General features: G+C 40.0%; 1 protein-coding gene across 2 annotated transcripts in view; it reads left to right on the forward strand.

The window, feature by feature from the left end:
* prpf6 (PRP6 pre-mRNA processing factor 6 homolog (S. cerevisiae)) overlaps positions 1-22,194 on the forward strand; it is a 66,608-nt gene that overhangs the window by 27,432 nt on the left and 16,982 nt on the right. For both annotated transcript variants that reach the window (XM_041204553.1, XM_041204554.1), the window contains exons 10-15: positions 4,286-4,404; positions 4,568-4,786; positions 14,119-14,241; positions 15,868-15,989; positions 17,057-17,195; positions 18,248-18,367. In XM_041204553.1, coding sequence (XP_041060487.1) covers positions 4,286-4,404; positions 4,568-4,786; positions 14,119-14,241; positions 15,868-15,989; positions 17,057-17,195; positions 18,248-18,367 — 842 coding nt within the window. The remainder of the gene's footprint in view (positions 1-4,285; positions 4,405-4,567; positions 4,787-14,118; positions 14,242-15,867; positions 15,990-17,056; positions 17,196-18,247; positions 18,368-22,194) is intronic.

The raw sequence follows: 22,194 nt of genomic DNA on the forward strand, positions 1-22,194 counted from the left end.
AGGGATGGCATTGGAGTGGAGAGAGTGCAGAGGTTCCTGACCTGGATGCATGCTGGCCTGGAGAGTTGGAGTTATGAGGAAACATTGCATATACTTGTGACATTTGCCATGGAGCACAGGAGATTGACAGGTCACATTATTGACCTTCATACCATTATGAGGGGCATAGAACGGGTGGACAGAAGGCAACATTTCCTCGTGGCACAGGGATGACTAACGTGATGGCATTTATTTAAGTTGAGTGCCATGAGGTTGACAGGTGAGGTGCTGAGGACCTTTTGGATAGAGTAATGTGGGACACACTGGCTGAAAGGGTGGCGGTGGTACAAACCCTCCTCAGATGCAATAAGTCTTTGGATGTGCAGCAGCGTTGCCATGGCATGTTATGCCATGGGGATTGTGGTCAGAAATGGGATAAGGCGACTTTGGAAGGTGCTAGAGAGACGCATCCTCAAGGGGCCGAGGGACCTTTGTGTATGACCCACACATCTGACTCTATCAGTCTGTGAATGAGCAGTATTGCTGCATTAACTATTGCAGCAACCATCAGTGCTTTGGATGGTGAGAAGACAGGGTGGATGGGACTGTGGGCCTCAAATACCTGGTCGCTACACCCCAGCCTCACCGACACCTGCTGACCTGGCCAGTTGGCTTCTTCCCAACTCCCTGGCCTGTCCTTCGAAGTGGGTGACGGTGTGCAACATGGCCTGGCCACCACCAGTGCGCAAAAGCTCTTGGATGTTGTGTTCAATTTTTGCCTGCAGAACAGAGAAGGCCATTTATTGAGGCTGATCGCTGATGTACTCTGCACACACACGCCACACCCCAACCACAGTGGCCCATCTGAGGCCTCTAGCGGCTCCTGTCCACACTACTGGTGATCAGCACCAGAAGGTAGTACAGCTGGTCCCAACCCCCTCACCCAACGGCCACCTTGGACACATTTGGCGTCCATCACTTTCAATAACACATGGGTCTTAGTGCCCATGGCAAGGAGGTGCAACTAGGTGTGGCGCCAAGGCCAGTAGATGGCTCTTGGCCACCACACCTTGAGGCTCCCCTTCCACCATCTCATCACCATCAGTAAGACATGTGTTGGAGTTCTCAGTATGTGTCTAGCTGCTTCCCCTGCAGGTTGCCCACAGACTACTCAAACGCAGCAAAGACCAACATGTGCTGCGAGGAGAGCCCATCTTCTCATCAACCACTAAGGCTGATGTAAGCATGGTCATTATCTGTTTGCCCACCCAGCGTGCGCCAAATGCCCAATACAGTAACGACACTAATACATGGGGTCTGAAGGGGGCCTCAAAGGCTAAGGCTACCTGCTGGGTTAAATGGTCAAGGCCGACATGGTACTCCTAAGGCTACCTGCTGGGTTAAATGGTCAAGGCCGACATGGTACTCACCCTTCCAGAACACAACAAATCATTGAAGCGCTTGCAGCACTGGGTCCCTGTGCGACGGATAGCATCTTGGGAGCTGACCACCACCGCCACCTCCTGCCCAGCCCGCTTCATGACTTGGGGAGCCCTCCTCGGGAAACAGGACCTCCCGACATTCTGCCACCTCTTCAAGGGGGGCAGCAAGGCAGGCATCAGAAAAGCGAGGGGCACATTGGCCCCACCCTGCAGCCTGCCCTCCTCCAGAGCCTGCTGTGCAGACCCCCTGCACCAGTCGCTGGCCATGGTGAACAGCCTGGCCTTCCTTTACACAGACTGTCGGTTCCCCATTGGAACCGGCAGTCTGTGCACACCCACTGCAAAATTGAAAACCCTGCTCTCCACGGGAGTGTGAAACACACTGGGCAGGCCTTAATTGGCCCACCCGCGCAAAATGGCGGTGCGACCCGCTTTGCCAGCGACAATCGGCTCTGTGCCCACCGATTGAGTCGGACCTGCCCACCCGACAAACGGAAAATTCTGCCCATAGATTGAAATTCTATTCAGTACCTAAGATCAAAAGGATGTCTGTTAGAGGAATTGGAAATATTTGTACTGATGCAGTAGGCCAATGGAAAAGAAAAATCTGCAGGGTGTGTAATGTGTGACCAGCCTGTTACCACCTGTTTTGCAGCACCACCAAAATTGAACCTGTACTCCTGTCTTGTAACTACAATGGTGTGGCGGTAATGCTACAGAACTAGTAATCCTGAGGCTCAAACTAATGCTTCGGAGGTATGAATTCAAATCCGTCTGTGGCAGCTGGTGGAATTTAAATTCAATTAATTAATAAATCTGGGACAAAAAACAAAGCCAGCCTCAGTAATAGTGCCCATGAAACTACTGAATTGTTATAAAAAGCCATTCGGTTCACTAATGTACTTTGGGGAAGGAAATCTATCATCCTTACCTGCTCTGGCCTACATGTGACTCCAGACCCACAGCAATGTGGTTGACTCTTAACTATCCTCTGAAATGGTCTAACAAAACTCAATTGTATTATGAATGGAGAACAAATGTGACCTTGCCACCAGCATGCACATCCCATGAATGAAATAAAAGTCTTAATTCTAATACAATTTTAATGCTTTCATTGGCCTCCTTTAGCCTTGCCAACATTGTTCCACTTTACGTTGCAACAAAAATCCGAAAGGCAGATCATTTTAAATTTTTATTTTACTGCTAAAGCAATATGGAACATTTTAATTTAGCTTGAAGAAACACAGTTAGAAAAAGATCAAACACCTAAGTTGGCAAAACAGCCTTTTCTGAGTTTTTTGCTTTCTGTGAATTGGCAGTTTCTGGCGCTGTATCCCTCTTCATATTGTGGCAGTTATGATTGGTGTGATCTCAAAGCTGATTAGACAGACTGGAACAGTGTTCATCAGGAACCTTACATAGAACTTTTAGAAGAATTGATTAATTTGTAATTAGAAGCACGCTAGATACTATGTTTACTGTATTCTGGAAAAACTCATGATTTATTTTTCAGTTGAGGTCCTCAATGTTTTGATTTTCTCCCAAAGTTCAGAGAAGCATTCTTTGCTTTCAGATGGTGCAAGGTTTGTAATTTTGTGGTGACACATTCATGTGAAAGGAACTTGAGAACTTTTTTATTAGTGTTTTAATTAATAGCAGTGAAACCCAGCCACACTTTATATAGAAAATGTTTTTGATTTTTTAATGAGGGAGAGAATTCCTTTTTGCAATGAAGATTTTTATGGTGTATTTTGTTTTTGAAATGAAACTGGTAAACTCATAATTTACAAATATGATAGGAAATGCTTCGAAAAACTGATTTCTATTTCATTTCTTGTGTTTTGTGAGTTTTATTAATTTAAAGTATGCAATGATTAGTGACCGCTGCTTCTGTGTATCTTTAGCAAATTTGATCAAGTTTGTGTTCTAATAGTTAAGGTAGTATTTAATCACTATATGTTATCTGGTAACATGGGTATGTTCAACATTATTTTAAAAATTAGATGAAACATGAAATGAAAGATTCAGAATTACTTTCAATTTTTAATATTTGTTTTGGCTATATTACTTTCACATATATAAAGCATTGTTTTTTTTTTACCTAAAGAGCAATTATGATTTATTGATGCCTGAAACTTGGTTTAAAAATGCTTAAGTGGTTTATGTATTTACTTTTTCCAATTGTTTAGCATAGAATCAAAAATTGGTGATAAAGAAATTCATTGGTTATAAAATAAATAATTTTACTGTAGAATTTTATTTAAATTATTTCTTGGTGTACAATAATTTAATGGTATCTATTGATCTTTTGACTTTGGTAGTTCTGTGGAAATTGTAGTCTCCATGACCCATTTGGTTTATGATGGCGAAACAAACAATAATAAATAATATACCCATTCAAGTTTCAGAGATAAGTTTTCAAGTTTCCACTTTTCATTGCAAATAATCCACTCCGTCCTTGGCTATTTAAGAGACATTCAGACTATAAAACTTGCAGTCTAAATGCATAAGGAAAGCATGATTTTTTTCCTGTTGGGATCAACTGCTGATTGTTTTGGGAATCTGATAAGTGTATATCCAACAATGCAAAGAAACTTAAGCAATTTACAACACATTAGTTACTTTGTTCTTGTGTAATTTTTGTGGGATGTTGTGGTATGTTTTGAGTGTCATTCAAAGCGAAATTAATAGAGGCCAACATAGTTGGCATCAATCTAATACAACTAAGGAGAAAAATAAAATTGTTCTCTCTCTTTACAGACACTGGCTGATCTGTGTATTTCCAGCAGTAGTTTCTAATTGTACCTATTTAGTCTATGTACATCACATTGCTCAGTTAACTAAAATGATTTCGTTTTCTTCAGCCCTGGAGCATGTGCCAAATTCAGTGCGTTTATGGAAAGCGGCAGTTGAATTGGAGGAACCTGAAGATGCACGGATTATGCTCAGTAGAGCTGTTGAATGCTGCCCTACTAGTGTTGAAGTAAGTATGCAGGAGTCAAGATTTTGTTTCTTTAAAAATGCCAAAGCGGTGATTCTTGTTTATATTCTATGCAGTGGTTCCCCAAATTAAGGAGGTATAGACTTTTTAAACATATAAGTTTTAGAGTTGTGAATCTGAATTTCAAATTGTTTTTCTGTTGTAGCTTTGGCTTGCTTTAGCAAGATTGGAAACCTATGAGAATGCTCGGAAAGTGCTCAACAAAGCAAGAGAAAACATCCCAACAGACAGGCATATTTGGATTACTGCAGCAAAACTAGAAGAGGCTAATGGAAATACTCAGATGGTCGAAAAAATCATTGACAGAGCTATTACTTCACTTAGAGCTAATGGAGTGGAAATTAATCGAGAACAGTGGATTCAGGTAATTACTCGTCTTAACGTGAGTACCAGGCAGACCTTTTCAATTGAGTTGAATCATTTGTTGAATCCTGTTAAGTCAGTTAAATCTGATATAAATGCAGAGTAGTAGACCTAAACTAAAAATTGATGGTCTGCTACCATTATATGTTTCTCAGCATTACTGCTGCAGACAAGTAGTGATTGTTACATTTCAGGTGTTAGGAAGCTGAACATCTGATGTTGGAGATAACACTTAAAAGCTAATAGTGTTTAAGATAGAGCGAATTAATGTTCTCACATTTGTCCCTGTGAAATACTGGAAGGTAACTTCAGTACAAAGCCTCTCTAAAAGGAAAGCAAAAGATACCATCTGATTTCACAGGATATTTTTAAAGATATTTGAGACCTGACCTCTTTGGATTCTTTAATGTTTGGTGCATTTTAGGACTCCCAGAAACCTTTTACCAAAATGCTCCTCTTGAATATTTTCATGTGTGCTGTCAATAACTAAACTCTGGTTAAAAGCACAGAATCATTGCAATTGTTTCTTTATCCTGCCAAATCACAAATACTGTTTCATTGTTATTATAATGGTCAAGGAACACTATCCCTTTGCACTGCACATAACTAACTGCAAATGAATTGGTGAACTTTACTTTGCAGGTGACAGGTTGGTGGGGTTGGGGATTTTCCTGTGCAGAGGTAATTTTCTAAGCATCATTTTGCTGTGCCAGCTTCAGTAATTATTGCCTTGATTTAAGTTTTGATGGGTCTTTTTGGATGTTTGTTGCTGACGGAAATGCTTTGTTAGCCATGAGGCAGAGGTTGTAGAGATTATGGAACCAATGGGGTCAGTTCTGTTATGAAGAAATACATCAAAGAAAGAAAATAAAAACACTTTATTGCTTTATTGTATCCCCTTTACTATGCAAACCAATATGGCAACCAAATTGTTAGTAGATTTGATTGGCTGTTGAGAAGCTCACGATCTAACTCTCTGCTGTCCAAACTAAAAGAGGATGCGTGCCAGTGTGGTGGGAACAGAAGTGCAAAGATGACTAGCTTTGGTTGCCTTCTCAGGCAGTTGCTTTTAGGTTGCGTGTTTGAAGCTGTCCTACACACTAGTATAATTTTTGAGGGTTGAATATTCAAGCTGTCAACTTAAATATTCAAGTTATCATCCAACAACTTGAATATTTAAAAATGTGTTTAAATGACTTACCAATTCTAAGCAGAATGGACCTATACTGTAATTTAAAGCTAGTAAAATTTTACTTAAACTTTTTAATAAAGAAATGTGAAGTTTGTCGCTCCCTGGCAATTGCGTGCAGAACTGTTTTTCATGCTTTTAGATTTGGCTCACTGCTTCAGTTGATCAAAGACGGATTTGATGGTAAAATGTTTGCTTAGTTTCTGACTCACCAGTGAACTTCCTCCAGATGTTATGGCAGTCTTCTGATGTTTTGACCATTACAATTCTTTTTTTATAACACATCACCGTGGTTTAGTTTCAGGATGCTTTGGGTTGCTTTTAAAATGCTGCGTCTAGTTCATTAATGTCTTGTAACCTGTAACTATATTGTAAATTTTATGATAATTTGCTCTTTGACAAATGCCAGCAGATTTGTTTCACAAACTTTATAATTGACTGCATGTCAACAATATAAATAGTTTGTATGATCCAAATTTGTAAATAATTTGGGCCAATTGTTTTGTAGTGCAGTAAAATTTTTGTTATCCAGCATGCTCTGGGAATAGGTGATGCTAGTTAATCAAAAATGCTGTTAACAGAGAATTACATTACTTTGGACACAAGACAAGGTGCTGCTCTATCTTTGAGAGGTTGAGGGTAGAGGGGAAACAACTGGGCAGTCAAGGGCTCAATCACAGGGCATCACAGTTAAACCACTACAACAGACACCATGACATTCAGACCAACCTTTGAAAAAAAACCTCGAGCTGTCAGTTTCACTGACAGTTGCTCCGAGCAGTATATCTTTGTTCAGACACAATAACCAAAACTAATTCAATAATTTCAGTGTAAAGCCTAAAAATTTTTTGCAGATTTATTAATCTACTGTTATAAAGAATGCATTATCTGAACACAGTGACTGGCTTTTATATAAAAAATAAAATTGTGCTGTCAGAAATTCTGATTCCTAGAAAATTCCAGTTGGCTCAGTGCCGGATAATACAAAGTTTACTGTACTTGTATTGAAAACAGTAATATAATAGTGTAAGCTCTGATAAAATGTGTGAATTGTAACCCAGAAATTACTGTTGCTGATATTAACAGTGAGTTTGTTTTGTGTGTGTGTGTATATATATATATATATATATATATATATATGACATTGCTCAGCCTGTAATTTTAGTGGCAGCATTTACCTGTTTGAAATGAATGGGTTACTGTCTATTCAAATGGTGGGTATTGGAGTGTTGTATAATTCCTGCTAGTCTGCTAAGGTCATTTCTATGTTTGTCTGACTGATTTCATCATTTAGGGATGACTTCCAAGTTTTGCATGCAAATATCCATTTTTAGATGAATTACTGACGTGAATACTGTTGTTTTATTTGCTTTTGTAATATGGGTGACACCAGCAAGGCAGTATTTAATGCCCAGCTTAGTTGCCTTGAGGACATTGAGTTAACCATCTTGTGTGGGGTGTGGGGTTGAGGTCACATGTGGGCCAGACTGAGTAGGAGTGGCAGGCCTCTTCCCTGAAGTACATCTTTTGCAGCAATCTGCTGTATTTGTGGCCAATTTCACTGGTGCTAACTCACAAATTGCCAGATTTATTAAATTTATTTTCACAATTGGTGGGATTTGTGCTCATGACCTCTGGTTTTCTGGTTGAGTACCAAAACCACTAGGCAGCAATTCCCGCCTTGTTTACTTTTTTCCAATTATAACAACAGCAACTTGCATTGATAAAAGTGCTAGATAAATACAAAATGTCCCAAAGTGCTTCAAGAATGCTTATAAAGCAGAATTTGACATGGAGCCACATAGAGGTATTAGGGCAGATGATCAAAAGCTTGATCAAGGAGGTAGGTTTTGAGGAGCATCTTAAAGGGGTAAAGAGAGGTGCAGAAACAAGAGAGGGTGCAGGAATTCCTGAGCCTACGGTTTTGGCAGCTGAAGGCATGACCACAGATAGTGGAGCAATTAAAGTTAAAGGGTACTCAAGAGGCCAGAATTAGAGGAGTGCAGCTATGATGGTTTTGCAGCTGCAGGGTATTATAAAGGTTGGGACAGGTAATGTTGTGAAGAGATTTGAAAATGAGAATTTTTAAAAACAAGGCATTGTTTAACCTGTAGGTCAGTGAGCCCAGGAGAGATGGGTGATGGAACTTAGGACGAGTTAGAACGTGGGCAGCAGAGTTTTGGTTGACTTCAAATTTAGGGAAGGTAAAACATGAGGGGTTAGCCAGGCATGCATTGGAATAGTCAAATCTAGAGGTAAACAGGTATCGATGAGGCTTTCAGCAGCACATAAGGTGGACTCAGACGAGGTTATGGAGATGGAAGTGTGCAGTCTTAGGCATGGTGTAAATATATGGTTGAAAGCTCATCTTGGGGTCAAACATGACATCAGGTTGCAAACAGTCTGGTTGATCCTCAGCTCCCCGGGAGAGAGATATACAATCATTGAAGCAGTCTGACCTGCTTCAGCGTCACCTGCGATTACAGGTACACTTAAATGGTGCAATAACAAGAGGCAACAGTTGCACACTGGGATTTAATTTATAAATATAATGGAAAATTATTTTCACTCATCTCTGCACTCTCCTCTGTTCTGCGCCAATGCCTTCATATTTTCTTTGTTTCTAATGTTTCTCTTCATACTTGTGAATCCTCCTTGGCCAATTATACTTCCATCTTGTAACTCTGCTCTTGCTTGAAGTGTTCTCAGCACTTGTGGAAGCGTGAACTGTCCAAACCTCTCTTTTTATCATGCTTTGAAACCTTCTGTTGGAATGAGCACTTTTTAAGAGCCACAGGAAGTTGGATTAACTACCTACAAATAACCTTCCCCTTATGCCTCTTGTACTTGCCTGCGCTCTTAATTTCTTGCTTTCTCTAGGAAAGAATAGCACTTAATTCTGGGTGTATATTGGGTCCTTTGATAAGGAGGTATGAAGCAGCATTTGAAGTTCATCAGCTGGAAGGCGATAAACATAATCTGCCATTGGCAACTGTTGCACACCCCAGGTGTCTGCCAACATCAGCTGTTTGTAAGCAGGGCTAAAATTACATTTTGCTTTTGTCATTAGTTCTCCTATTTTGAAGTTGTTGAGTTGAGCATGACCTATTCCAGTTCTCTAGGTGTTGAGTGGTTTTGCAATCTTGAGTTTTATGCAGATTTCTTTCTTTGGTACTTTTTTGTATTGCATCAATTTGTCTTGGTTTTTCAGCATAATAAAAGCTTATGGTAACCTGAGTAAGTAGTCATTTTTTTTCACGCCAGATTCCAGAATTTTGTCCGTATTTTAGTAACCATTTTTCATGATTTGTCCACTTGTAATCGTGGCTCTAGTTTATTGGTGACTGTTAATGTGTGGGAATCTAGGAGTTTGCAGAAATTTTACTTTTTTGATTGATTTCTCAGTAATAACCGCAAGGCAGTAGTCTTGAACACAACCAGCCAAAATGGCATTGCTTGCTTATATGGTTTTTAATTTAAAGTTGCATCACCACCTAGATTTGAAGCTTTAGCCCTGAATTTAACCTAACAGGAGCAAGGTGGATTTGGGTCATACACTTGATTTATATCCTGCCCTATTTTGTGCTCAGTTGACTTCACTGGGGCTGAAAATGAAATGGAGTGTAAATGGGGCATCCAACCTGATGGTCCCTGTTCTTGCTTAAAATTAGGCCTAAGAGTTAATGGGACCAATTGTCTTGTAATATAAATGGAGTCTTTAGATATATTTTTTGTTTTGGGACACTGTTTTACTGGTATGAATCTATTGACCAGTAAAACAAAGTAATATACTACTTGGCATAACACTGTTGTAGGACTTGAAAGTGGTCATTGTGGGCAGTATTCACATTTTTAATTGGTGCTGCACTTCATTTTGTCATACTCTTCCATTGAATAATGAGGAAGTGGGTGCAGGCCTCACCTCAGCTTGAACCGTCATCGATGTGCCGAGCGAGTACTACATTATCTAAAGTATATTTTGGATGGAAAGAAAAACCAAGCCCTTGTATGCCTGAAATAAAAGATCCTATTTGAAGCAATGCAGGAGTTTCTTTTTGTGTGCTGCCTAATTTTCCTCTGTAAACCACCACCAAAAAAATTGTGCATTTACCTCATTTGTTTGTGATAGCATGAGACATAAACATAACGATATGCTCTTCTTGCAGTTGTAGTGCTAATGATAGACCACTAGACGTTGGTTGTCAGAAGGTTTTTGACAACATTTTCTGAATCTGCACACATTTAATTGGGAAGCTGATGGTCAAGTGGATTGCATTTTTTTGTAGCTCTACTTTGTTTCCCCCTTAAAATATGGAAATATGGTGCAGATTAATTCTGTTTCTCTGCTCCATGTGGGGAGGCCCGGCTGGATGGGCACTGACTTGTTGAAAGAGGTACACGATTGTAGCTCAAAATCTTCGGCTGTGCTGCCTGCAAGCGTGGCTTCCTGTTGGGATTGTGTAATTACTTCTGTGGGGTATTAAACATGAGCTGTGCTTTTGAAAGCAAAATTACAGTGTACAAGAGGTAACAATTACTGAATTTCCTTTTTTCAATTTTATCAATCCATGAACAATTTGTTTGTTTCAGTGGTTACTGTCTTCATAGCAAATAATTCATTTAATAATTGAAATCTTTAATGCCTGTGCATAGAATGAAGAGGTGGAAACATCATTAAAACCTTTAGCTAAGGAGTAGTAGCAAATGTGGTACATCTGCATTGTTTGCCTTTTCTCATATTCTTTAAAATGTTAAACGTTAGCATATTTTCAATGCACATACTTGGAGTTCATGAGTGCGGAAATCTATTTTTTTTTTAACCATTTTGAATATTCCTTCAAGAAAGAGTGAATTCCTGAACTTGCTGGTTTCCTATCCATTGACTATAACACTGATATTGCAGGCTATTCAGTGGTGAGTGCAATTTTGCTTGCAGATTGCACAGTGCAAGGATTTAGTATTATGAAATTTTGGCCCGTTAAGGATGAGGTAGTCGGCAATATCCCTGAAGTTGAGAAGTGCTAACCTTGCCGTTTGAAATGAGCATTGATGTTCATCCTGGCTATCGCATGTCAGGAAGGAAGGCAGTTGCTGCATTGTGAAGTGTTGATGATGCATGGCTCCAGATATAGCATTCTTGGCTCAGAGAGAGAGAGAGAATGACTTTGTTTTGTTTGCCATTCATAAACCAGTTTGTTTTTATGTAAAAACAATGCCACCAATACCGTTGCTACTTTTTTTGTGTGCGGGCGATTTCTTTTAAGTGTGCGGTAATTTAAAAGGACTGACTTGTATGCACCCTGCGCAGTTTAAAGCAGTGCTTCCAAAACAATTTTCCAGCATGACCCCATTTTAACACTGGAAAATGAACGTGACCCCACATGGCAACAAAAACAAAACTGCTATAAACAGTATAGCAACATTCAGTATATAATTATTAAAGTTTATGCATTATAGATCAACATATTACATCACTTAAATATGGAAATCTGTATTTTAATCTACTTTGTAAAAATATTATTTTGTGTGCTTAATGTAACCTTCAGTCAAGCTCTCCATATTTCCCTGTCACAGAGGACTCGTTGAAGGCCCTCTTCACCTGCTTCTTGGCCCAGGATGGCTGCACATATGCTCTGCTGCACTTTACCTCCTATAAAGAAGGCAGCCATGCAAATGCTTTGCTGCACATTTCCTCCTATAAAGTTGGCAGTCATTAACCTGGACCTAACACTGGGAGAAACCCTGCAGTTGCCCCTCACTGAAAACACAGGTTTGCAGCTTAAATAATATGTTTGAAGCCTCCCTGCCTACCCGCTGGTTCCATTGCTCTCCTCTGCCATGCTTGGAGAGAGCCTGAGAGGAGCAAGGCAAGGGCAGGGCTGGATGCTGCCCGGGCCTCGGTGCCAGGTGCAGTCTCAGAGGAGGGGGAGCTTGTTATCCCATCCATTGTTTCTGAGACCTTAATGGAGATTGTGACCCACAGTTTGGGAAGTGTTGGCTTAAAGGGAACATTGGCCACCAGGATCAGTTCCAATTACAGTCTTACTAATCCAACTCAATCCACAATTTTTCTATAAACTCTGGCAATTCTTTTTAACTGGTACTAAAGCTGCAGCTTTAATATAATATCAATTTTTTTGTGCACTTGCCTTTTTAACAATATGTCTCTGATAGAACAGTGCATCTTGGCTGCAGTAATAAAAACGTTCTGGTTGTTCACCACTTCTTTCATGTGACTTGTATGAAGCAAGAAAGCAATACCAACTCAGCTTGGCAAAGTTATTTAATATCTCAAAGTCAAATTACATTGAAAATATGCTTCTGGAATTCCCTCTCCAAAACTCTTCAACAAGGGTAGACAGGTGGAAAGGTGAAGGCACTGGTTGCTTGTCCTAATGTTTGTTTCTTTGGCTCAGCATCAAACTTTTTTTTTTGTGCTGCTGTGAAGTGCCTTGGGACATTATGATGTTAAAGGTGCTGCAGAAATACAAGTTGTTGAAAGGGGAGTAGAGAGTGGAACAATTGCACCAGGCAGATTTAAGATTTCCAGATACAACCATGGCTCCTGACATCTCCACGCTATCCCACAGGCTTTCAGAGTAAAGGCCTGGAATTTGCAGTGTTTTTGATGATGAGCTAAGTATTTGCCATCATTTCCCCTCTGAACCTGACTGTCAGTTCAGAATTTAGCACACAGGCAAAGAGCCGGCAACCAATGAAATCAGTTGATCTAGCAAGATCTTCCCCTTTTATGCTCTCATATTGCTGTTCAAAACTCCATTAATGTTGTTCTTTGAGGTGTAACTGGATTTTTAACAGTGATCTGAGTACTTGACTACTGTTGAACAACCAATCTGGCCCTGCAAAGTATTTGAATGTAATTAAATGTTTCTATCATTACTAGATTTATTAAACTAGATTTTTTTAAAAATCATGTTATTTCAATTTCTACCTTCACCTTGTGTTTATCCCAATCTTTATTTCACTTTTTACAATTTTTAAAAAGTGCTTTAGTTATTAATACTTTACCTTTCCTGGTTGGCTGGTTATGAGAGTTCTTTAATGTGGCTGGCTGCTTGGACGGCTTGATGACATCACTTCTGCTCAAGCCTGGCAATCCCACTTAAGCTATGCTCTAATCAGTTGTGCGTTGACAGCATTAAAGTTCTCACCACGGAGATCATTGAGGGTCTCATTGAGATCAGTGACAAGCACCGTTTCTTCACTGATTGCAAAATTCAGGTCAATCACTGACTGTTGTATACTCCATAGTACCCTGTAAAGACGTCCAGGTATACACCACAATGACTAAATGGTAACATGATGACAGTGTAAGAGACTGAAAACGCTTAATGAAGGAAGTGGGAGAATTGGCAACAGCCCGTTTGTGTGCCTTTTTCACCTGAGTACTTGAAAAGAACTTGTAGTTCCTTGCCTATAAAAGTGCTTTCCTCAGTCAGTTACTGACCATTTCTACATAATTTGGTAAGTGGTCAACTAGCATTTGTAACAAAACATTAACACGAGCATTCTTGGATCATTTTCATGGGAACAGTGCTAATTAGAAATGCCCTATTTATTAGACATACCCATTTTAGGAGCATTGCTGCCAAAAATGCATTTTCAACATTTCACTCCCTAGTTTAGACTTTAACTAAAATACTCTGTATTGGGATTCTAATGCACAGCATCAGCACGGTACTCCCTTAAGTATGTTGCCCCTTCCTCCAGAATAACTCTTCGCTTGTGCACCAGAAGCTTGCAGAGAGAGGATACTGTGGAATTCTCTACAAAGCTGAAAAGAATAACCCATTCCTGATAGAAGGTATATTTGGACTAATTGTACCCTGATACTCAACAAATTAGTTTTGCTCTAAGTTTCAGAAATCTTAGTGACTATGGGTTGATGTGAGCTTGAAGTTGAAAAGAGGATTGTGTGCCATAAAAATGTTCTAAATAAAGGTACAAGCACATTTATTGGCAATATTCATTGAAATTCTATTTAATGATTTAAGTAAAAAATTTAATCAAACTTAAACCTCTTTTGTTTAAGATTTCTTCATCCTACATAATTGGTCCTGTTATATAAATCTTGGTTGACTTAACTCTTTAACGCTGCTCACATAGTTTTGCCCCTTTTGCAGGATGCTGAAGAATGTGATAGAGCAGGAAGTGTTGCCACCTGTCAGGCCATTATTCGTGCAGTTATTGGAATTGGTGTTGAAGAAGAAGATCGGAAGCATGCATGGATGGAGGATGCAGAAAGTGTAAGCATGGAGAATATTTTTGAGAAAACTATACTCGAGAGAATAGTTTTGAAGTGAGGGTGCCTGCACTTGATATCAAGGCAGCATTTGACCAAATAGGTATCGAGAACAGGCAAGGCACTCATTTAATAAGTTACCATTTATTTATTATCCATTATGGTCTACCTTTAATGTACTCAACTCCCTTACTACTCTTAATATATTTTTAAAAACTTGTGGTTTTGATATTCCGTGCAAGTTTATTTTCATTTTGCTTTTTGCCCCTCATTACTTTCTTTGTATCCCTATGCTCTTGTAGCTCTGGCTGTTGGATTTCCAATTTTCTTTGCTTTTGTGTAAGTCTTATCTTTTAGCTTGATACTGCCTCTACTTAATTTGATAACCGTGATCACTTAACGGCACATTTGGAACCTTTTCCTTTTATGGGTACTTGCAGATATTTTATCATACCAAGTACTTAGCTGACTATTTCCTACTGTTTGTAGATTTACCCATTAACAGTTCAACCCAGTTTACTGTAGTCACTTTATTTTTCATACCTTCAAAATTTGCCCAGGTTAAATTTAAAACCCTGGTTTGTAACTGACCCTTCTCCCTTATTACAAATTCAACATTATTGTCACTATTCCCAATTTATATTCATTTACTGCAAGATTGTTAATTTCTTGTGGAATCGCAGTTCATTTTGAATTATCACTGAGAATGAGGGGTTAGAATACATTTCTTTCCTCTGGATTAATAGAGCATGAACTATTTTGCTACAGGAATGGTTGAGGCAGAGAACATTGCATCTTTTAAGGAAAGTTTGATAAATATTTGAAGCAAAAGAAGACAAGGCTATGGAGAAGCGGGCTTTGTTTTGCATTGTCTTGCAAAGAGCCAGTACAGACATAACAGGATGCCTCTGTGGTGTAAACACAGTGTATAGCAGTGCAGCATCACTGAATTACGTCTTCCTTAGTATATCTTACCCTTGTGCCTGGATAGTCGTTGTGTATAAGCTAAATTTGCTACAGAAAGCTGACTTCAAAGGCCTGGCGCATGTCAGCTGTAGCTCAATTGGTAACTCCCTTGCCTCCAAGTCAGAAGGTCATGAATTCAAATTCAGTCCAGAAACATGAGCACAAAAAATTAGGCTAACGCTCCAGTGCAATACTGAGGGAGTGCTGTACTGTCATCTTCTGGATGAGATGTCAAACTGAGGCACTGTCTGCTTCCTAAGGTTGGGAATACAAGATCCCATGGTACTATTTCAAATGTGCAGATTGGCAGCTCCATTTCTTCTGCTTTCATGGTGACTACATTTCAAAAGTGCTTTGGGATATGTCGAGGGCTTGAAAGGCAATATATAAATGCAAGTTTTTTCCCCCAAATGTTAATACACATGGAATAAACTCAGTAGCAAACATCCTGTAATTTGCTATTTATCCTGTGACAAAAGTGCCATCTGTACTAAATGTGATTGGTGCTTAGCATTTGAAATTGCATGTTTGTTTCTTCACATTAGGAACAGTTTGGACAAAATTAAGTTTATAAAAATGTCAATGCCTGTTCTTTTTCTCTTAATTAGGCAAGATTGTCTTTCATTTTACTTTCTTTCATGTTTAATTCTGCTTTATTCCTCAGTGCATTTCCCATGGAGCGCTCGAATGTGCAAGAGCAATTTATGCACATGCACTCCAAGTCTTCCCAAGCAAAAAGAGTGTGTGGCTGAGAGCTGCCTACTTTGAAAAGAATTATGGCACCAGGTAAGATTACAGTATTTCTATTTAACTAGCAACATCATGCCTGGAGAAGATGATCACAAAATGACTTTCTTGTATTTATAAAAAAACCTCTTTTTGTTGGGCAATTTTTATTATTCATAGACTAGATCTGATTCCAATTTAGTCAAAATGTTATAGGAGTAAGCTATCACAAATCCTGGTTGAAGTATGTTCGATTACGCTTAAAACACCTGTAAGATAAAATTCAACATTCTCTAAATTTTGCCACTAAGCTTAAACATTGTAATGCAGTTTTTCATCCGTAGGATTAAACGCAGTAGTTTTATCCTAGCTGTATGTCACACTTCCATGTCAGGATGACATCTTGGTTTAAATTCAACTGTTTTGTATTTTTTGTCATTTGTGTTCTACTTTGAGTATCTTTGACTCAATTCAATAACAATCCTGGTGTGCAATGGCAAATCTCATGTCATGAGCCTTCAAGGTCATCTACATTGCAGTGTGGTTTGCTGCAGCCTTCAAAATTTCCCAGCTGGTACACGGCCAGGACTGTTCTAAGCAGCCACTTGTTTCCTTGAACTTAACCATGGAAGGCAATCTATGTGAACCCAACACCTAGACATGTGCTGCCATTTCCTATGTATTAGAAATATTTTCAATCAACTTTGAGTTTGCAATAGTAAGACCTTTCTGATGAAAAATGTATGCTATTTGGGAAAGGATTCCTACTGCAATAATATTTTTGTTAATTTATGTATCTGGAAGTAAATGTAATCCAACTTTATTGTGAAATTTCTTGTATGGTAATGTGAATTGGTTAGATAATTTTTTGCCTTTTTTAAAATTTCAAATAAATCTCAATATATGTGAAGCTGTAATGTGCAAGGTTACGGGGATAAGGCAGGGGAGTGGGGCGAGCTTGAATACTCTTTCAGAGAGCCATTGGCATCCTTCTACACTGTAAAGATATTGTGATACTAACAATTGTTAGATTTATATCTGGCGTAAATACAATAGATGCTTTCTTGGATTGACCATGAGAGCTATATCTAATCATAGTTAAATGAAATGATCCTATTTTATTTCAGGGAATCTTTGGAGGCCCTTTTACAGAGAGCTGTGGCTCATTGCCCAAAAGCAGAAGTCCTTTGGCTGATGGGGGCCAAGTCCAAATGGTTAGCTGGGGATGTGCCTGCAGCTAGGAGCATTCTTGCACTTGCTTTCCAGGTCAGTACGAATTAAGTTTATGTTCTTTACTGAGAGTTTGTGACTGTGCTTTGAATTTCCTGCTGACATATTGTATTCACAACAATAATAGCTGAAATAAGAACAATGGAAGCATGCATCAGGCCAGTCAGCATGTGGAGAGAGGAACAGTTACATTTCAGGTTGATGACCTGGCATCAAAGGTTGATTTGATAATTTGGTTTTAATATTTTTTCCGAACAGCATTTACATTTTTTGACTTTTCCCCCTCATTTTCCTTTCACTTTTCCTGTTCCTCTACTGGTGTGTCCACTGTCCAAACTTCATCTTCTAAGTAGGAAGGTGGAACAGACCTGACTTCCTTGGCTGCTGGCAGAGCTAGAATTGGATCTGTGTTTTATTTTAGTAGCCATCCCATGAGAGCATATAAGAAAATGTGTAAATTCAGAGAAATCAAATTTGACTAGCATTGGAGACATTTTTGAATTGGATTAGGGATTCCTGAAGAAAAGTTTAATTTTTGTACCACTGAAGACTCCTGAATTGAATAATTTATATATATGTCAGGTTGGGTCACTTAGTAGTACGCTTCTTCTAGAGTAAGAAGGTTATGGGTACAAACTCCATTCCAGGCCTGGAGCACACTAGCAAGGTGTCATCTTTCAGCTAAGACATAAAACTGAGGCTATGTCTATCTGTTCTTATGGTTCAGCAGGATGTAGAAGGCTCAAAAGCAGTGTTATGGTGCTCTGGCCAACATCCCTGCCCCAGTCTACATCACCAAGATCAAATTCATTGGTCATTACTTGGATATTTGTGAGATATTAAATTTGTATAAGATGAAAGTTGATTTTGAATCTATAATAGCCCTGCCATTCAATAATAATTGTATGTAAAGCACTTTGAGATACTTCAGAAAAATGTAACGAGCATTGCATAAATGGAATTCATTTTGTGCAGTGAAATAAGTTGAAGTTCACCTTGCAAGTTCAAGTGAAATCGTGGTGGTTGCAGTTCTCTTTTTTTTCAGGAAATACATTTTTGATTAATTGTACATTTCTGTTCTGTAATAGGCTAACCCTAACAGTGAGGAGATTTGGTTGGCTGCAGTTAAGCTGGAGTCTGAGAATAATGAATATGAAAGAGCACGGAGACTCCTGGCTAAAGCTAGGAGCAGTGCTCCTACTGCAAGAGTAAGTAAACCTAGAGCATTTAAAATTTAAATTTCATGTTATTGGTGCTCCCTGGGATAGAAGCATCTGATAAGCGCACAAACTACTTTGTTGTTTTAAAGGAATATGGTATATTTCCTGACTTTTGCAAACTTTTTATGGAACTAATTGAAGAAAATATTTCCTAACTCTCCATTGACGTATATTAAAATTATACTGACACAAATCACTGGGTTACTATTTGGTTAGCTTCAAATCTCTTAACTTTTGCCTAGCATTTCTGTCCTACAGGGTTCAATTATGCAAGACTTTTTTGGTTACTTCTCAAATCTGTGCCTGGGGACCATTGCTTACATAAATATTGAGAAGTACAGAAATTGGTGAGAAATAATGGTGTTCTAAAAACTATATATGAAATACTTTGGCAGTGTCCATCACCAAGCATGGCTCGGTAGTACCACGACAGATTGAGCTGACCAAGTCCTAAAGGACATAGCTGTTGTACTGGGCTGGCGGGAGGTGATGAGGGAACCAAAAAGAGGGGGGAAACATACTTGACCTCATTCTCACCAGTCTATCTATTGCAGATGCATCTGTCCATGACAGTATTAGTAGGAGTGACCACTGCACAGTCGTCGTGAAGACGAAGTCGCATCTTCACATGGAGAATACCCTCCATCGTGTTGTGTGAAACTACCACTGTGCTAAATGGGACAGATTTGGAACAGATCTAGTAATGCGAGACTGGGCATCCATGAGGTTCTGTGGGCAATCATCAGCATTGGAGTTGTTTTCAACCACAATCTGTAACCTCATGACCTGGCATATCTCCCACTCTACCATTACCACCAAGCCAGAGGATCAACCGTGGTTCAATGAAGATTGCAATAGGGCATGCCGGGAGCAGCACCAGGTATACCTAACAATGAGGTGTCAACCTGGTTAAGCTACAACACAGGACTACTTGCATGCCAAACAACATAAATAAGCAATAAACAGAGCTAAGTGATTCCATAACCAATGGATCAGACCTAAACGATGCAGTCCTGCCACATCCTGTCGTGAATGGTGCTGGACAATTAAACAACTCACTGGAGGGGGAGGTTGTACAAATATGCCCATCCTCAATGACATGGGAGCCCAGCACATCAGTGCAAAAGATAAGCCTAAAGCATTTGCAACAACCTTCAGCCAGAAATGCCAAGTGGATGTATAATCTTGGCTTCCTCCGTAGATGTCCAGCATCATAGATGCCAGTTTTCAGCCAATCCAATTCACTCCACGTAATATCAAGAAACAGCTGAAGGCACTGGATACTGAAAAGGCTATGGGTCCTGACAATATTCTGGCAATAGTACTGAAAACATGTGCTCCAGAATTTGCCACACCCCTTTCCAAGTTGTTCCAGTACAGCTACAACACTGACATCTACCCAGCAATGTGAGAAATTGCCCGTGTATGCGCTGTTCACAAAAAGCAGGGCAAATCTAACCCGGCCGGTTACTGCCACATATGCTTACTCTCCATCATCAGTAAAGTGATGGAAGTGACTGCCCTTGACGTCAAGGCAGCATTTGACCAAGCCTGGTTTTAAGGAATCCTAGCAAAACCAGGGTCAGTGGGAATCAGGGGAAAGCTCTCCACTGTCTGGATTCATATCTAGCACAAAGGAAGATGGTTGTGGTTGCAGGAGGTCAATCATCTCAGTTCCAGGACATCACGGCAGGTGTTACTCCGGGTAGTGTCCTTGGCCCAACCATCTTCAGCTGCTTCATCAATGACCTTCTCTCCATCATAAGGTCAGAAGTGGGGATTTTGGTTGATTGGACAATGTTCACCATTCGTGTTATGATTCCAACCGATGTTGCTATTGGACAAGCCAGATCCAAGGGTGGAATCCGGTTTGATAGATCCCAACTTTAATTTTTGTTTAGATACGTGGAGAGTGGCTACTGAACAGAGTCACCGAAGTCGGCTGATGAACTTATAACAAAAGAATAAAATATTTATTAAACAAGAAAAGATTAACTATATTACAATACTCTGATCCACAACTATGCCTTTACAGATATATGTAGATTCGTAAGGATAACACAAGTTACAAAAGCTATCTTATACTGTAATGTTCACAGTAAGTACGCAGTCCATGTAAACCATAGTTGACCTGTGGTCAAGCACACCACACTCTGAAACCAAGTGAAAGATGTCACCCCAAATAGATGCTGTGGATCTCTCATCAAATCCCCCCAGGCACTTGTCACACCAGGAGCCAACTGGTCTCACTGAACTAATCTTTCACACATGGGTTTACAATCTCCACTGTCAAAGAACCCACTTTGGAACCTTTTCCAAAACAATAATTCATCTCAAACGCCTTCCACAAGGGTCTACCTCCAGAGCTCTTCTGGATTGCCCGTACATTCAAGCTTGCTTCCATGCTCTATTTCTCACTGACTCTTCTGCACCAACAGAACATCACTGCTTCACATGCCCATAGCAAAGAGTTACAAACCTTCAGCTGTCTCCTTGGATCTTCTGGCTTCTTGCAAGCCTTTATTGCTTTAAGTCTGCATCCTGCAGCTCCTCCCTTTAAGCTTGGACTTCTCTGCTTCTCACTCTTAACTTCACTTAACAGGACATTTTCCAGGCTCCTGCCCTTGTCCTTTGACTTAATAGTCCTCTTGGGACCTTTCCTGTTCCACTGCCTGGTTTTGGGGACTTTATTCTTTGGTTTTTGGAACCTGCTCCGTGCAGTTCCCTCTCCTATCCAGCCTCTCTGGAATCCTGGCTTCAACTGAACTAAAATTACTTCTCTGGTTTTCTGTCTCTGTGGGTCCTTCTCTCTCGACCCCTGTTACCAGGCAACAGCACAATCTTTTTCTACCTTGTGTTTATTTTAACTTCCCTTCAAGAGTTGTCCCACTAGAATGCAGACACACAAAGCCTTAGACCTGCTGTCTTCACTCGAAAATGAAACTAGATCCCAGGTTTCACCTTCTTAACCCGCAAATAGAGAAACAGCAAGACCTGGACAATATCCAGGTTTGGCTGACAAGTGGCAAGTGACGTTTGCTCCCCACAAGTGCCAGGCAACAATCATCTCCAACAAGAGAGAATCTAACCATCACCCGTTGACATTCAATGGCATTACAATTGCTGAATTCCCCCACCATCAACATCCTGGGGATTACCATTGACCAGAAACTGAACTGGGCTAGCCATATAAATATGAGCAATAAATGCTGGCTTTATCAACAGAATGCTCTGCAGCAACTCTCCAAGGCTTCTTTGACCACATATAAATACTGTGACTACAAGAGTAGGTCAGAGGCTAGGAATCCTGTAGGAACTCACCAAACCCCCTCAGACTGCACCTTCCAAACCTACAACCACTACCATATAGAAGGACAAGGGCAGCAGACAGATGGGAACACCACCACCTGGAAGTTCCCCTCCAAGCCACACACAATCCTGACTTGGAAATATATCACCGTTCCTTCGGTGTCGCTGAGACAAATCCCGGAACTCCTTCCCTAGCAGCACTATGCGTTTACCTACACCACATGTACTGCAGAGGTTCAAGAAGGCAGCTCAGCACCACATCAAGGTCAGTTAGGGATGAGGGAATAAATGCTGGCCTAGGTAATAATGCCGATATCCTATGAATGAATATTTTAAAAACAAAAAAGGCAGCCACTCTCGCCTCACCTCTAGAGTTCAGCGTTTTTGTCTATGTTTGAACTAAGGCTGTAATGAGGTCAGGAGCTGAGTGGCACTGGCAGAACCCAAACTGAGTGTCAGTGAACAGGTTATTGCTTAGCAAGTGCCACTGGATAGCACTATTGATG

The sequence above is a fragment of the Carcharodon carcharias genome, chromosome 14 (genome assembly GCF_017639515.1).
Source record: "Carcharodon carcharias isolate sCarCar2 chromosome 14, sCarCar2.pri, whole genome shotgun sequence".
In the NCBI taxonomy this organism is placed as follows: domain Eukaryota; kingdom Metazoa; phylum Chordata; class Chondrichthyes; order Lamniformes; family Lamnidae; genus Carcharodon; species Carcharodon carcharias.